General features: G+C 39.4%; 1 protein-coding gene and 1 pseudogene across 1 annotated transcript in view; one reads left to right on the forward strand and one right to left on the reverse strand.

Moving 5' to 3' along the window:
- DESI2 (desumoylating isopeptidase 2) overlaps positions 1-16,033 on the reverse strand; it is a 60,390-nt gene that overhangs the window by 5,487 nt on the left and 38,870 nt on the right. Inside the window, exons 2-4 of the mRNA XM_032242204.1 lie at positions 15,590-15,662; positions 12,994-13,087; positions 10,986-11,127 (exon numbers count right to left, since the gene is read on the reverse strand). Coding sequence (XP_032098095.1) covers positions 10,986-11,127; positions 12,994-13,087; positions 15,590-15,662 — 309 coding nt within the window. The remainder of the gene's footprint in view (positions 1-10,985; positions 11,128-12,993; positions 13,088-15,589; positions 15,663-16,033) is intronic.
- LOC116525984 lies at positions 8,226-9,968 on the forward strand (annotated as a pseudogene).

Here is a 16,033-nt window from a genome sequence, read left to right on the forward strand (position 1 = left end):
ACTCAGGAAGCTGAGGCAGGAGAATGGCTTGAACCCAGGAGGCAGAGGTTGCAGTGAACCAAGCAAGATCATGCCACTATACTCCAGCCTGGGTGACAGAGAAAGACTCCATCTAAAAAAAAAAAAAAAAAAAAAAAGGCACTGGCAAACAAATATTACATTATATTTTATACCTGAGACATATTTAGAGATATCTTATATTTAGAGGTTAGTCATGTAAGTCGTGACTTAGAATATTTAGGTTAATGTGATAGCCACTGTTGCCTGTTCAACAGCCATTTCCCTCATTCTCCTTTCCAAGTCCTCATTTCATTCAGTAATCTACCCTCCTCATTATATCCATGTTATACAGGTGAGGCTGACTTCATTCCAACCCCTACGGGTATGGCTTGATTAGCCTAAAATAGTTTTTTTTGTTTTGTTTTGTTTTTTTTTGAGACGGAGTTTCACTCTTGTTACCCAGGCTGGAGTGCAATGGCATGATCTTGGCTCACTCCAACCTCCGCCTTCTGGGTTCAAGCAGTTCTCCTGCCTCAGCCTCCCGAGTGGCTGGGACTACAGGTGCACGCCACCATGCCCAGCTCATTTTTGTATTTTTAGTAGAGATGGGGTTTCACCATGTTGACCAGGATGGTCTCGATCTCTTGACCTCGTGATCCACCCGCCTCGGCCTCACAAAGTGCTGGGATTACAGGTGTGAGCCACCGCACCCAACCAAACAGAGTTCTATTTATAGCCACCTGGTTTTGTAGAAGTTTTATTGAAACATAGCTGTGTCTATTTGTTTATGCATTTTCTATGCCTCTTCAGCTACAATGGCAGAGGCAGAGTTGGGACTATGAGTAATTCACAAGCTTAAAATGTTTATTATCTGGCTCTTTCAAACGAAAGTGTACCAATCCTTGGTCAAGCCCAATTTTATTTATTTACTTTTTTTTTTTTTTTTTTTTTTTTTTTTTGAGACACAGTCTCTCTCTGTTACCCAGGCTGGAGTGCAATGGCGCAATCTCGGCTCACTGCAACTTCCGCCTCCCAGGTTCATGCGATTCTCTTGCCTCAGCCTCCTGAGTAGCTGGGATTACAGGTGCGTGCAACCGTGCCCAGCTAATTTTTGTATTTTTAGTAGAGACAGGGTTTCAACATCTTGGCCAGGCTGGTCTTGAACTCATGACATCGTGATCCACCCACCTCGGCCTCCCAAAGTGCTGGGATTACACGTGTGAGCCACCGCACCCGGCTATTTACTTTTGAGACAGAGTCTCGGTCTGTTATCCAGGCTGGAGTGTGGTGGTGCAATCTGGGCTCACTGCAACCTCTGCCTCTCAAGTTCAAGTGAGTCTCCTGCCACAGCCTCTCCCAGGTAGCTGAGATCACAAGCACACACCACCACACCTGGCTAATTTTTGTATTTTTAGTAGAGATGGGGTTGACTGGTTGGCATGTTGGCCAGACTGGTCTTGAACTCCTGACCTCAGGTGATCCGCCTGCCTCAGCCTCCCAAAGTGCTGGGATTATAGGCGTGAGCCACCATGCCCGGCCAAGCCAATGTTTTTTAATCTTTGAGTCAGACCCATTAGTAGGTCATTTAGCATTGCTACCTGAATTTTTTTAATTTTTTTTTTTTTTTTAAGACAGGGTTTCACCATGTTGGTCAGGCTGGTCTTGAACTCCCGACCTCAGGTGATCTACCTGCCTTGGCCTCCAAAGTGCTTGGATTACAGGCGTGAGCCACTACGTCCGGCCTGCTACCTGAATTTTTAAAATAAAATAGATTGTAGGTAGTGAGGTAACTATGACATGTCTTAGTTACGTGCCTGTGTGTGTGTGTATAAATTGGGTTACAATGTAAAATGTATTTTTTACAGTGGCTAGTGATCAAATAGTATTGGTTTATACAGCAAAATGGATTTTGCATTTAAGCTCCAATCCAGCAATACCTCTTCTAGAAAAATCAAGCATACAGATACAGTGGCAAAAATAAAATGACGTATGTACAGAGTTATTCATTACAACACTTTTTGTAATAGCAAAAGACTAAAAATAACCAACTGCTATTAACAGGTTGAATAAATTATGGTACATCCACACAAGGAAGACTATTCAGCTAAAAAAAGGAGTGAGGACTACCTTCTACATACTGCTGCAGAATGCACTCCAGGATATACTATTAGTGAAAAAAGCAAAGTGGAGAAAAGTGTATACAGGATGCTCTTGAAATATAATAGTGGAACAGGAAGAGAATAAAATTATAGACATTCCCATTCCAAAAGGGAGAAAATGGAAGGAAAAAAGGAGTTACTAGTCCTAAGCAATTTTGGAATCCAACAAGGCAACATCCATTAGGTTTCAAGGCCTGGGAATAATCTATGGCCCTTGGCTCTGCCCTCTGGAGACTCTATCCTTTGAGTCCTCCTTTTTCTCCAGCCTATTAACTGCCTATAGAATTTTGACAGTCCAATTGCCTTCTTTAGTTTTGTCCCCTTTCTGTCTAAGCTGGCAGTATTTCTGCTAATAGAGAATTCTCAAAACATTGTGGTTCTCCACTTCCCGTGGAGGAGGAGGAAGAAGAAAAAAAAGAAACCACTGTGGCTCTCTTGCATATATCATGGGATTGAATCCATTAGAAAAGATGTTCCTCCATGGATCTCTTCTGAATAATCCCATCTCTATTCTTGGTTTCTGTTGAGATGGCTGAGAGGATCCACAAATCACATAATTAATTTCTTCAGCAGTTAAGGGAAAAAAAAGGTGGCCTAGTCATACCTGTGGCGTGCTCTCTGCAGCATCCTTTCCTAATAGTGAAGCTCCCAATTTCAGCATCTTTTGCAATCTGGATAGGCTGAAACATTTCCTTAATATTAAATGTTGATTCCTTTTTTGTGCTTTAATAGTTCTTCCCTCAATTTATTGTTCTCACATTTTACTATAAGCAACAAGAAGAAAGCGGGCTGTACCTTCTATACTGTGCTTGGAAATCTCAGTTAAATATCATAACCCCACAGAAATAAACTCCAATTAACTGTAAAACACATCAATTTAACTGTATCTATTAAGTTACAATCTAAAGATGAAAGAACTACAAAAAACTTTAACTTTCTAGTATTCATGTTGGTGGTGGTTATGGTAACACTATTATTCTACAGCTGTTTTAGGTATAGAGGAGTAAAACAAATGAGCAATTATGTTTCTTATTGCATAGAACTTAGATTTTTGACCTGGGATACACAAAATGTAGATATATCATTGATGAGGTTAAATAAAAACCCTGTAGCCCAAATTTGTAGTAGATATTACTACGAACCTGTAAAAAAGTCCTAGTTTTGTCTACTGGGAAAACAAAAAAACCAAGCTTGAAACAATCATCAATTCAGCAGTAGTGAGCAACCTTAATGCCCAGATTAAAGTTTCTAAATATCTGCTAGTAGAAGGAAAGAGTTCTGAGGTAGAAAAGATATAGATGAGCCTGGAATATCTTGTCCTACCAGAAACAAAAGGCTGTAGATTATTAGGGACAAATCAAAAGACTTAGGAGTCAACTTGAAGAGGTTCCCATGCATCAAAGATGGGACGAAACAGTCATTGTACTGATCTGAAACATATAAAATACTTTTAAATCTGGGGAGGAGAAATTAATGATGCTAAATTTTCAAAAAAGAAAAAATATTTTCTGGGGAGAAAAAAAAAACACTTAGCGAATACTAGGTAACTGTGTCAGGGATCCCCAAGGCCCAGTTTTTCACAATCTCCAGATTTGATATTAGAGGACTCATAGGACTTAGAATATAGTTGTATTCACAAGTATGACTTATCACAGTGAAAGGATATGAAACAAAATTAGAAAGGGAAAAAGTATATGGGTAAAGTTTAGAGGAAAACAGGTTTCCACTCTAGCCTGAAAAATTAGTTTGAGTCTTCGTTTCAGTGGGACTACCTGAATACAGTCAGCTAGCTCCATGTTGGTCCATGACATCAGGCTGTCGGGCTCATGACTCTGGATGGCATCTGTAGGCGTTCTGTGTGGGAAGTGCAGGAGCTGAGGCCACTCCCTGCTCTCAGGTATGAACACAGGCTCAGCAGCCTGTTTGAATTCAAAGTGCTTGCAGCATCTTAAAAATGTAGCATGTGAAGATTTTCTTTAGGAAGAGGAGAAAGTATTGAAAGACAAAGGTGATCAGTCTTTGCCTCCTTTGAGATTCCCTAGGTTGCAGGGTTTGTTTTGTGTTGTTACAAAATCAGTATGTTCCACTTAGCAGTCACAGCTTCACATTTAAAACATTCTCCTCTACTCTCACCAGACCTTTGTCTGGAAGGGATGTATTAAAGAGGGACAAAAGTTTTCATCACAGGAAAATATTTTTATATAACTTAACCAGAAAGACATACCATTTTAGGAACTGGTCAGAATTAAATCCTGAATTTTCAAAATATTTCAAAATGGTTTGAGAGAGCCACTCACCCCTTTTGTCCTGATCATTCATTTGGTAAGTAGCCTATAGCATCATTCCATTTCTGGAGACAGTTGCATTTAGTAATCAAACTGCCTCATTAAGGTGTGTGCACCAGTACAAAGGTAGTGGAGTAGAGGCAGACTGTAAGTCCACTGCTGCAAACTGCAGCTAATCCAGGAAGTCCCAAGTAAACACAGTGAAACTTCCTGGAGAGGTGGAGAGTAAGATGGGTGGACACAGTGGTCACAGTCCTAGTGATGTGCTTTCCTCTCAACATGTAGCTTTTGTCAATAATCACAAGTTAGGAATGCAATCAGTCCCTGTACCAGAAATACAGAACAGATCAGCAGTTCGACTTCATATGGTCCTACCAGAGAAGCACTTTTCCACGGACACCTGTGATAATCCACATGGTTCTGTCAACATCCATGTTTTTATGGTGTTGAGCCCCACAGACAGGTATCCTAAATCTGCCTTGATCCCCAAGTAGAAGTCTTGTTCCCTGAGCCTTCATCTCTTTCGGTTGAACACAGCTTGTGCTAAGGCTGAAATAGTGTATAGCAGGTAATGTCAAGTTTTAGCTCAAGTGTCAAGTCCAAGCAATTAGGATCTATGAATTCAGGATTCCAAAATATGCCAGATACTTTTCTTTGGCAGCAGAAAAGCTGAGATGCTGAAGGGCCAGCATGTTTTCAAGGCCAACCAAAAACTAAAGCTTTCCCAAGTGCTTTCTAAGACACTCAAATTTATGCACATCAGGCTAGAGAATCACCAGCCTCTAGGGTCAGACATCTGATTTTATATGAGCTCACCTGCAATTTAAAAAACTGCTTTAAAAACTTTTAAAAGTGTACGTCTTCCCTTTTCCAGAGGCTCCAATGGGCAAAAATCATAGTAAATATCATCAGCTGTGAGACATATTTTGCTTTCAACAAAGGATTTAAACTTCCATCTAACCTACAGCAGCAGAAAGCAAGGAAGTGTGTCCCACTAACACTTTTTCTTTGCAATACTGCCTATTGAGATAACCCCTCTAGCACCTGTGACATTACAAGCATAAAACATTTTACATCAATTTCTATCATATATCCATAGGTGTAATAACTGCAAAATACAAGGTCATTAACCACCGCCCCCTCCCCGCCCCCCACTGCCCCCTCCTCACTGCAGATGTATTCAGCCCCTTGCAGTAAATTTAGCAAAAGGTTTTATATTACAGTTGCTGGGGGAGACCCTCATTGGAATGGGGGTGAAGGTGTGCAGGTAGGCTAACAACTGGAGTATGTCGCCTGCCCTTTTTTACTTTGCTTTAGCCTGGAGAACTGATCCAATCTTTTTTTAAAGCTCTTGTGAGGAAAGAGCACCATACATGTTTAACATTTTTGGCCCAAGCAAAGCTCATCTTTGGGAATTTTTGGGCCTTTTTTCTTTCTTCCTGGGGTAGAGAACAACTGAAGGTAATACCTGGGCTGCACTTCTTTTTTCCCCTCAATAGCCAGCTTGGCCAAAAAGTAGCCAGATCTATTGAGTCAGTTCTCCTGGAGTTGAATCTATCATTTCAAATTCAACAGGTAACTTTTACCTTTCATAATAGGCAACAGCTCAGCTGCTATTCCATATCATGCATAACTCAGCCTCCCAAAGTGCTGGGATTACAGGTGTGAGCCAACATGCCCGGCCAGTCCTTTTGTTATATTTCTGTGAGTAAAAGGTCTCCACAACCACCCCCAGGCTTGGTGATTTGCTAGGACTCAGAAATCAGCATAGCATGCTCATGACTATGACTTACTACAACAAAAAGATATAAAACAAAATCAGCAAAGGGAAAATAGACATGGGGCAAAATCTGGAGGAAACCAGGCACAAGCTTGAAGGATCTTCTCCTAGCAGAGTCAGGTAGGATGTGCATGCTTAATTCCCCTAGCAATGAGGTGTGACAACACATGTGAAATATCTGCCAGGGAAGTTCATTACAGATTCAGTACCCAAGACTTTTATTGGGGGCTGGTCATGCAGGTGTCCTCTGCCAAAATCCCAGAGTCCCAGAGGGAAAGCAGGTTTTTAGCATAAACCAAATTAGTTGTACAAACAGGTTAGGCAAAGGGAGCCACTCTTATCCATTGTAGGAATGGTGAGAACCTTAGAGAAGCCCAAGTTCCCAGATGCCAGCTTAGGGCCAATCCTGTGGGCAGGCCTTTCTAAGGACAGCAGTTTTAGGCCTATGATGATAGTTAACTCTTCTGTATAGGAACCAACTTGTTTTTTGAAAACAAGTAAAGAGGGGAAAAAAAGCATCTATCTTGCCCTGTCCACCTAGGCTGGAATTGAGTGGTGCCATCTTGGTTTACTGCAACCTCTGCCTTCTGGGCTCAAGCCATTCTCCCATCTCAGTCTCTCCTGAGTAGCTGCGACTATAGGTGCGCACTGCCACACCTGGGCAATTTTGGTATTTTTTTTGTAGAGAAAGGGTTTTGCCATGTTGCCCAAGCTGGTCTTGAACTTGTGTGCTCAAGTGACCGACCTACCTCAGCCTATAATCCCAAAGTGCTGGGATTAATAGACATGAGCCACGGTGCCCAGCTATCCTGCCTTTTCTATGGGGAAATGTAACTCAGGGTGACCAGCTGTATGAATTTTGTTTAGATTTGGATTCAAACTAACTGTTAAAAAATTAAGCCAATGGGCCAGGCACAGTGGCTCACGCCTGTAATCCCAGGACTTTGGAAGGCCGAGGCAGGCGGATCATGAGGTCAAGAGATCAAGACCATCCTGGCCAACATGGCGAAACCCTGTCTCTACTAAAAAAAATACAAAAATTAGCTAGGTGTGGTGCCGCGCACTTGTAGTCCCAGCTACTCAGGAGGCTGAGGCAGGAGAATTGCCTGAACCCAGGAGGTGGAGGTTGCAGTGAGCTGAGATCGCGCCATTGCACTCCAGCCTGGCACTAGGCGATGGAGCAAGACTCTGTCTCAAAAAAAAAAAAAAATACAATTGGGGAAATCTGAACATTGTACATTTGGATAAGAAATCATGTTAATTTGTTTAGGAGTGATATATTGTGGTTATGTTAAAAAGAATCTTTATCTTTTAGAGTGAAATATAATTGAAATTAGGCCGGGTGTGGTGGTTCATGCAGGTAATCCCAGGACTTTGGGAGGCTGAGGCAAGAGGGTTGCTTTAGTCTACGAGTTCCAGACCAGCCTGGGCAATACAATGCAATCCCACCTTCACAAAGATACAAAAATCAGCTGTACATAGTGGCGTGTGCCTGCAGCTCCAGCTACTTGTGAGGCGGAGGCGGAAGGATCACTTGAGCCTGAGTTCCAAGCTGCAGTGAACTATGCACTCCAGCCTGGGCAACAGCAAGGCCCTGTGTCTAGATGAAATCTGGGATTTATTTCAAAACAATTTGGGGCTGGGGTGGTATCTAAGTGACAGTTATATAGGGACTCAGTATATTAGTCTCTCTCCTCTTATGTTTTCTACTGAAAATATTAACTTTTAAAAGACATTTAGATTAGATGAGTGGCATTAGTAATGGTAATGCCAGTCCTTTTGCTAGTGACTGGCTTACAATTAGGCATTTGACACAATTCTGGCTGTAAAACATGGCTGCTTTTGGAAGGGTAGGGAAAAGGGGGTTCTGAGAAAGAGTTTCACTGTTTCTGAAAGAGAACCAAAGGAAGAAAGACAAACTCTTCCTCTGGATGTTGTTCTAAAACCGTTAACAGCTATCTGAAAACCATACAGGGAGCTGGCCTGGGGGTTGAGCCAACATCCCAAAGAGGGCAACTTAGAGCAATGAAAAAAGACCTTACATCCCTATGACACTCACAGTTGAGACATGACCAAATTGGAATGGAGCCTGCCTTAAATTCTGGACTTGTTTTATAAGATAACGTTTCCCCAACGTTTAAGCCAATTAGCACCCAATTCGAATGGACCTATCTTGTAGAGCAGAAGTGGCAAACTTTTCTGTTATGGGTCAAAAATGTTTTGGGCTTTGCAGTCCATAAGTTCTTTGCTGCAACTACTCAACTCTGCCACTGCAGCCGGAAAGCAGTCAAGAAAACAGGTAAATAAGCAAAGCTGTGTTCCAATAAAACTTTATGAATCTCTCTGGTCTCGGCCACAGAAGAAAGATGACAAGGGAAAGTCATCATTTGGAAAGCGTTGCAGTAAGACGCACACACTGTGCCACCGCTGTGGCTCTGAGGCCTACCACCTTCAGCAGTGGACCTGTGGCAAATGTGGCCAACCCGCCAAATGCAAGAGAAAGCATAACTGGAGTGCCGAGGCTGAAAGACGAAATACCCCCGGGACTGGTCACATGAGGCACCTCAAGACTGTATACCGCAGACTCAGGCATGGATTCTGTGAAGGAACAACACCTCAGCCCAAGAGGGCAGCTGTTGCGGCATCCAGTTCATCTTATGAATTCCAACCATTACTCAGGCAATAAATGTATAATTTTTTTTTTAACTATGAATACTGAAATTTGAACTTTACATAATTTGAACATGTCACCATATAGTCCTCTTTTGGCTTTTTTTTAATCCTTAAAAAAGAATGAAAAAAACCATCTGAGCTTGTGGGCTGTACAAGGACAGATGACACGCTGGTGTTGGTTTAAAGGCCAGGCTGTAATATTTTGCTAATCCCTGCTATAGAGGAAGCATCTGAACTGATAACATTATTGTGTTAAATGGTAATTCTTAGAATTTTTAAGAATATTAACAGAAGAGTACACATATCAACAATCAATTATTAATGGAATTAGTGATGGTTTTGCTTATTTACAACCGGTTATATAACATATAGCCCTACACTATGTTGTCAAAGATGTAAAAGCACATCAGTTTCGCTAAACTTCATTAGAGTGCCTAATACTAATCTGTTTGCCTTCATCATATGGGAGTTGCATCTATCATTTCAAATTCCATAGGTAACTTTTACATTTCACAATAGGCAAGAGCTCAACTGCTATTTCATTTCATGGAATGTGTGCTGTATTTTACTAAACTAGCTCCGTATCCCTCACTATCCAGAATTCCACTTCCAGCACTGCCACTAACAGGCTGGGTAACCTCGGCCAAGACACTTAACTTCTGTGTCTCACAATTTAACAATTCAGCACTCATATGGGGAAAGGCACAAAAACTGTGGCCTAAAAAGATGGCTCCAAGGACATCTAGAATTGCTCTTTGGACCCCAAATGCAGAATGGTTTTGTGGTTAGACCAGGGCTGACATGGTGGTATAGATGCTCAATAAAGTTATTAATGTTTTTGAAGGACAGAATAAATTAGTACCAGAGGAAGTAATGATAAAGTATAATAAGCACTGGACTATTAAGAAGTCAGGTCTAAACTGAATTCTCCACGATAATCTTTGATAAGTTATTTTCCCAATTGGGATCTGTTTCCTTATCTGAAAATTAAGAGTGGATTAAGATGCTATTTCTTTACCAATTTTAGCACTCAATGGATCTTTGAATGCGTTCTATACAAATGCAATGTCTGGGATCAAGAAAGCTCAGACCTACCTTCCCCCTTGCCTGAAAATGGACTAGGTCGCTTTTATGGTACTGATGCATCCACTAGACTAGAGGTGTTTCTCAACTTTTTATGGTCATAGGAGTCATCTGGGATCTTGTTAAAATGAAGATGTGCATTCAGTATCTCTCTGGTGGGGCAGAAACAATACATATCTTGGAGATGCTAATGCTGCTGGTCCATGAAATACACTTTGAGTAGCATGATAGCAGACTGTGAGAGTCTTGTTTGAAACCTGTATTGTAGAAGCCATGAGGGAAGTAAGAAGGGCCAAGAACTAAGCAATTCTGCAGAGGAGGTCACTGAAATAGCAGCTCGTTTTCTCCTTTACACTCTTCACAATTTCTGTGGTACCTAGATGCTGCCGCTGCAACCATCTGCTAAGAATCAGAAAGCTGGGAAGCTGTTTCAAGAGCTATTTAATTCTCTAGACCTTATTTTACAATCTTCTTAATATCTTTCCTCCATTTTCTTTTTATGGTTCTTTAATTCTGATCTCGTTTTGATCTCCTACTTGAGATTCATGAATTGAGAAGGCAAGTAAGTGCCTATGTGATATGTTAGCAGAATAAAATCTCAAGATGGAAGAGATGAATTACTTATAAGAGCCAGAAAAAAAATTCAGGTTGAGAACTAAAATTCAGCAAACGGCTAAGAAGCAGAAGTCTCTAAGCATTTATTTTTTTAAAGTTAAAGTTTCAGGTTGTAATAAAATAAGTTAGAATAAAAGGGACCATTATTTGTACTCACTCGCTACCAACTGCAAAGTAATGAATAGAATTACCATCTAAAACTGTGCAGATTCAACTTACCAACTCTGGAAAGGTCATTCATACAAGAGATGGAAACACAATGCCATATTTCATACAACACAAAAAATCAGAAAAAAGAAATGAATTAATATAGAATATAGCGTGGGATATCAACAATAATGGGATAGCAAATATTTATTTGAAGAAATTTTAGGATAAAATGTAGTTTACCTCTGATAAAGCTGAAGAAAAATGATTGCAGTTTTTATGCATTAAATGATAAGCATTGCCTTTGTATTCTTTTCCCAGTTCTTCTACAATTTTTTCTATATCATCTTCTAGGAAGTCCGTGCTCCCTAAAACAACAGCTTCTCTTAAAGAACAAAAAGAAAAAAGAAAAATAAGGACATAGTTGTGTCAAATATTTACAAAAAGCATGTTTAAATACTTATTATTTCCAGGAATTTCCAGGAATATTACAATTGATATAACTCAGGGTTAATATAGTAAGAACAAAAATGAAACAAGATACTTTGAAAGTCTCAATTATTTTAGTTTCTATTTTTCTGCAGTATTCTTAAGTACACTATGAATACCACAAAAGCACAAGTCATTTTCTTTATGAAACAATGTCATTATGTAAAATGTAATTATTTTCACAACTATTGCATTAGTACTATATTATTAGAGAACTGGATCCATGCTGCAAATATTCCTGCATACTTTTACTTGCTATTAAAGGACTGGCCATGATCTCACGTAGAAACAAACTTTAATCTGTCACTGTGCTTCATGAGACAAACTGACTAAACATTTTTTAAAAAGAAGGACGCTGCCAGGGTGTGGTGGCTCACACCTGTAATTCCAGGTGGCGAATTCCTCCTTTGGGAGGCTGAGGTGGGCAGATCACCTGAGTTCAGGAGTTCAAGACCAGCCTGGCTAACATGGTGAAACCCCATCGCTACAAAAATTACTCAGGCATGATGGCGGGTGCCTGTAATCCCAGCTACGCGGGAGGCTGAGGCGGGAGAACTGCTTCAACCCAGGAGGCAGAGGTTGCAGTGAGCCAAGATCACACCATTGCACTCCAGCCAGCGTGACAGAGTGAGACTCCATCTCAAAATAAACAAAAATAAAAAGAATGACTCCCAAACTACTACATTGGAAAGACGACAGACATTATTCAGGAGAAAGTGGAGTTTTAGTCAGATAAAAGTTAAGCATCCAAGAAAGCTGAAAATACTTAGAAAATCCTTTTATCAAGTAGTCTCGCCAAAAGAGAGCCCAAAGGAGTGGATTCAGGGTAGAATCATGGCACTTATGGGTGTACATCTTTCAATTAACTGATAGGCTCAGAGAACTATAAACTTAGAGGGCTTCCTGTGTAGCTCTCTACTGAAGTTGAATGTTACAACCTCATTTCACTGTTTTTCACTTGGCAAGCCATCTATTATAGGCTCAGAAGTTTAAAGCTCCTTGAAACTAATATTCAAAATATCACTTTAAATACAAACTGCAATTAAGGAATGATTAACATTTAAAGTATCACTGCTTTTTATTATTCATAAGACTCCAGTGAACACTTATATCCATATATTTTAGGTTTATCATTTCATGTAATACAATGTACCTCAACAATGGATTCTAGGCTAAAGTATCCCTTTGGGACAATAACGACATTTTTAATGTGCAAGATAGGTAACAAACCTTTTCTTCTTTCAAACAGGAGACTGAGGGGAAGAAATCATTAGAAAGGAGTTTTCCCGGGCCGGGCACAGTGGCTTACACCTGTAATGCCAGCAATTTGGGAGGCTCAGGCAGGCAGATCATCTGAGGTCAGGAGTTCAAGACCAGCCTGGTCAAATGGTGAAACTCTGTCTGTACTAAAAATACAAAAATTAGCCAGGCATCGTGGCACATGCCTGTAATCCCAGCTACTTGGGAGGCTGAGGCAAGAGAATCGCTTGAACCTGGGAGGTGAAGGCTGCAATGAGCTGAGATCATGCCACTGCACTCCAGCCTGGGAAATAGAGCAAGAATCCAATTCAAAAAAAAAAAAAAAAAAAAAGTTTCCTAAGGCAAACCTGAGTTATATAAAATGTCAGCAATTAAAACAAAGTTAAAGAGACTCTTTTAACTTCTTGGGTTTGTTTTGATTTATAGAATGAATTCTGTATACCTGAAAACAAGCTATGGCACCTAGACAGTGAGTTTAATAAAAATTATCCTCCCTACTTACTTAAATTTAAATGTTTCTCCTAGTTCAGAAGCATTTCCTGGGGAAATTTCAAATATTCCAGAAAAGGGGTAAGGATGGCCACCATAAGCAAATTCTGCAAAGAGAAAACTCGTAATTTTTAGTATTTATCACATAAAATTTAACCAGAATGCTGCAATTAGCTGTAATTACTGAGGGTAACAGTGATACCATCAAAATATTTTTGTTTATAAAATGCTTTCACAAATATCTCACCTAGCTATTATTTGTATAAACAGTTATCACAAAAGACCCAAAGCTCAAATAACAAGACACTCAAAAGTATTTTTGACTGCCATATTTACCTTTCTAATAATGGCAAACAGAGAGTGACTAACATGCAAAGGTAAATACAGTTCTCTGCATATCTATACCATGCCAATCTAGGGAGGTGGTCAGTTCAGTGTTTTGCAGCTGTCTAAATTACAGTGATCTAATTTCAAACGCATACCTTACTGGAGAAACCAGTAACATTGAGTTTCATGGCTTCTGGGATAGAGACTCTTGGTTTACCTTTGAGTAGGAAGGAATATTACCAAACCTAAAACACTACTCAATTCTCCTCATTTAAGAAAAAAAATAAACTGCTAAATTAACACACATACCTATCCACCCTCCCATCCACAATCTCCACAAGCAAGTCTTTTAGCTAGGAGAAACTATTTTGACTGTACACGCAACTCATCAGATACAAACTCTGGAGAACAAAATGGAGAATAATTTTAGACCAAAAGTTCCTATAATTTTCTGATATCACACTTAAAGAATTCCAAACACATGTTTAAATCAACCTCATCACTTAAAAAATATAACCTTAAAAGGTCTTGGAACAAAGCATAGGAAAGAACAGGCAGATACTAAGTTTACTTTTAATACAGACCTGTCTGAAAAAAGCAACAGTGTAGTTTGAGAAATAAAGTGGTTATTTTGAAATATAATTTTAAAAGTTTTTTAATGACAAAATTTTACAAAATATTGTAGATACTCAGGTTGGAAAGGGTAAGATTATATTTGGATTCTTAACTTTCTCAATTATAGTAAGCAAAGTCACAGACCCATTTATTTAAAAAGCAATCCCTAATTTTCAGGAATATATTAATGTTTGACTCCAGCTTTGCTAAATTTACATGAAGATGTTTTGAAACATGTTTCTAATTATTACTAAATCATTTTATGAAGGGAAGCAATGATTAGGCAGACAATAGAGCAATGAACTAGCATACAAGAACATTTGGGTTCAAGTCCTAGTTAATTATTAGCATTATGACTTTCAGCAGGTTCAGGCCTCAGCTTTTTCAGCTGGAAAATGGAGATGCCACATGCCTTTATCTAACACAGCATGGCCATGTGGTTCAAAACCTGATGGCACTTCAAAAATGGCCAGCATACAAATTCATGAAATACACATGCAAGTTTGGCAAAAGCTAAATCAACCAAAAGAGTAACCCCATAGACTATGATCCCACCCATAGCAATACCTCCCAATCATGAAACTTTCAGCGAGAGCCCCTCAGTGTTTCTTGGGATTATTTGGTAGATGTGAAATAGAGCTTAAATGGCAGATGTTTTTATAGCCCACATTTAATATGCTGAACTGCACCTGGAAGCAGGTAAAATGGAATATAAAAAAACAGTATGACCACCATACTGACACATTTAAGTAAATGTCTTTTCTTTCTATTGGCTAAAATTGGTGTATAGTGTCCTGAGGTAACCCTGAGTAAATTGCAATAATAGACTCTAAGAGGTCACAAAGATTGCCTAGCTGAAGTGAACAAAGGCATTTCTGCTATAGGGTGAGTCTGATTCAAAATAATAGATTAAATTAAATCAGCAATGTGATCTGTCTTAGGCAGACCATTACTGATAGTTACAACTTGATCAGGAGTAGATTATCTTGCATCAAGAGTAGGAATTGGAACAAAGGAGAAAAAAACTGTTGAAAACACAGCTGCTTGGTTTGAGGGACTCCTGACATGTTTATCCTAATAAAGGACAACGAAGAGAATGAAGAGGGCTGAGTTAATGACAAAGGGCACGATTAGATGTATTCAATGGCAGGATTTGCTCAGCAATGTTTTTAGACTTTATAAACTTACAGACTTTATAGACCTATAGGTCTACAAACCAAATTTACTAATGAAATTCCCTTAGGAAACTGGTATTTCAAATCTGACACTCTCTAGTACCAACCTTTCCAACCAAAATTATTATTTTTATCATGCTATTTTCGAAGTGCAATGTTTCTTAGGAGCTCCAATATATATGAGCGCAAAACAAATTGTCATTGTATGACAATCACAAAAGGAAAATATTTTTAAAAACATAGTATTTAGAATAAAACAAAGTGAATGAAGTGAATGTATACTCTTGTATTTTGAGTACTTTCTCCCCAAATACATTCTACTTTGGGCATTTTTCCAAAACGCAGTATAAATGAATATGGGGAGATTTTCTTCTACTTTTTGGAATAACATATGGAAGTGGTTAAAAAAAGAGAAAGCACTATAGTTATGATTTTGCAACTCCTTTAAAGCAGAAAATCTTCAGAAAGTATATTTAGACTGTGTACACATACCTCTGCCATATACTTCAATTCCTGAATGAAAAACTCCAATTCCAATGGATGAGGTATATTCGTTCATCCAATACTAAGAAAAAAAGAAAAGATTCAGAATACCTGTTCATTTACAACTCAACTCCACATTACAGAAGTGACTACTCCCAAATCTTTCACTCTGAAACTCCCACGATAACGATCCCGTTGGTGCTATCCCTGTGCCTTTGCCTGTATCACACCCCATCTGGAATGCCTTCCTGGGTCAAAATGATTGTCACAATTTGAGTATAGGCACATTATCTAAGGCTTATAGGGCAGGCAATACAATCAAAAGCTTAATCAGTTTGGGGGGGGGGAAGTTATATAAGCGCTCTCCTGTTAGTGACTTACACACACACACACACACACACACACACACACACACACACACACACACACACACACACACACACACACACACAC

This window comes from Sapajus apella, unplaced genomic scaffold (genome assembly GCF_009761245.1).
Source record: "Sapajus apella isolate SASKATOON/1434 unplaced genomic scaffold, GSC_monkey_1.0 scaffold49, whole genome shotgun sequence".
NCBI lineage: Eukaryota > Metazoa > Chordata > Mammalia > Primates > Cebidae > Sapajus > Sapajus apella.